General features: G+C 32.9%; 1 protein-coding gene across 1 annotated transcript in view; it reads left to right on the plus strand.

Moving 5' to 3' along the window:
- LOC107576346 (solute carrier family 15 member 1-like) overlaps positions 1-1,258 on the plus strand; it is a gene marked incomplete at its 5' end in the record, with an annotated part of 19,946 nt that overhangs the window by 10,157 nt on the left and 8,531 nt on the right. Inside the window, one exon of the mRNA XM_016262540.1 lies at positions 906-992. Coding sequence (XP_016118026.1) covers positions 906-992 — 87 coding nt within the window. The remainder of the gene's footprint in view (positions 1-905; positions 993-1,258) is intronic.

Genomic DNA, 1,258 nt, shown 5'->3' on the forward strand with positions numbered 1-1,258 from the left:
ATACTCAATCAAAGATCCCATTTAAAGGAATATTTCAAACAAAATTTTGCAACAAAATATTCTTTCTTCTGTATAACATAAAAAGAGACATTTTGCAGATTGTTCAAGCTGCTCTTGTCCACATAATGAAAGTGGGAGGTGACTTAGAGCTGTAGAGACTCTTCTGAGAAGCCGAGTGACAACACAGCCTGTTGATCTCCCTTTCCTATTTACACAACCCTTTTCACTTCCATCCTGATCTAATCCATGTCAGTACTGTGGATCGGGGATAATTTGCTTTAACCCTCCACCTCCCCAGCACCACCTGTCTAGATCTGTTACAGGGTTCTTCCTACCTTACCATGTCCTAGTGTAAAGTGTATGGTTCTTTTTAGTGTAGACTATAAAGAACCATAAAAGAAAGCAGTCTATGTGACTTGTGCTCTACTGTTTATTACAAGTGAAATTATATCTTTGTGTGAGGAATACACCAAAATTTATTCACTGAAGTTCCTCCACTATAGCTGTCAAATCACACTGTCATTGACACTTGTTCTCAAATCTGGTGTTTTTAGTGTCATTGATATACTATTGTAGTTTTTGTAAATATTTTGAATTTGATTAGATTTTTACATTTTCTGATTTAATTTTAGTTAGAGTTTTAGCAATTTTGTTGTGATTTTTTTAGAATGACTGTGTTTTTTACGTTTTAGTTATTTTTAAACTAAACGAAAATGAGAAATGTTGCTTTGGCAACTTGCTGAAATAAAATAGGTTTGTTATTTTTGTATTTTTATTTTTTTTTAACTATAAAAACCCTGTCTGGGGCAATATGAATACATGAAGTTTAATTTTTTGGGTGAACTATCCTTTTAATCCCTATATTCTTATAATCACCACATTGAATTTGTCTTCTTTTTCTTTAGTTTGCCATAAAAAACCGTTTCAGGCACAGAAGCAGCAGGTATCCAAAGAGGGAACACTGGATGGACTGGGCTGATGAGAAATACGATGTATGCCACAATCCTACCATCTCTGTACACATACATGTTTAGTTTAACTTAGTTTATCTAAATGGGAACATTCCATATTGTTTTTTTATATAGCTAGTTATAAATACTATGACACACACCCTAACCCTAACAGAAATCTTCTGCATTTCATTTCAATTAAATTCAAATTAAATTGTATAGTGCTTTTCACAACACACATTGTTTCAAAGTAGCTTTACAAAAAAATGCATGTGTCTACATTACAAAGCAGAAGTTAATGTGTCCAA

Source organism: Sinocyclocheilus grahami, unplaced genomic scaffold (assembly GCF_001515645.1).
Source record: "Sinocyclocheilus grahami isolate Dianchi unplaced genomic scaffold, SAMN03320097.WGS_v1.1 scaffold3558.1, whole genome shotgun sequence".
Lineage (NCBI taxonomy): Eukaryota > Metazoa > Chordata > Actinopteri > Cypriniformes > Cyprinidae > Sinocyclocheilus > Sinocyclocheilus grahami.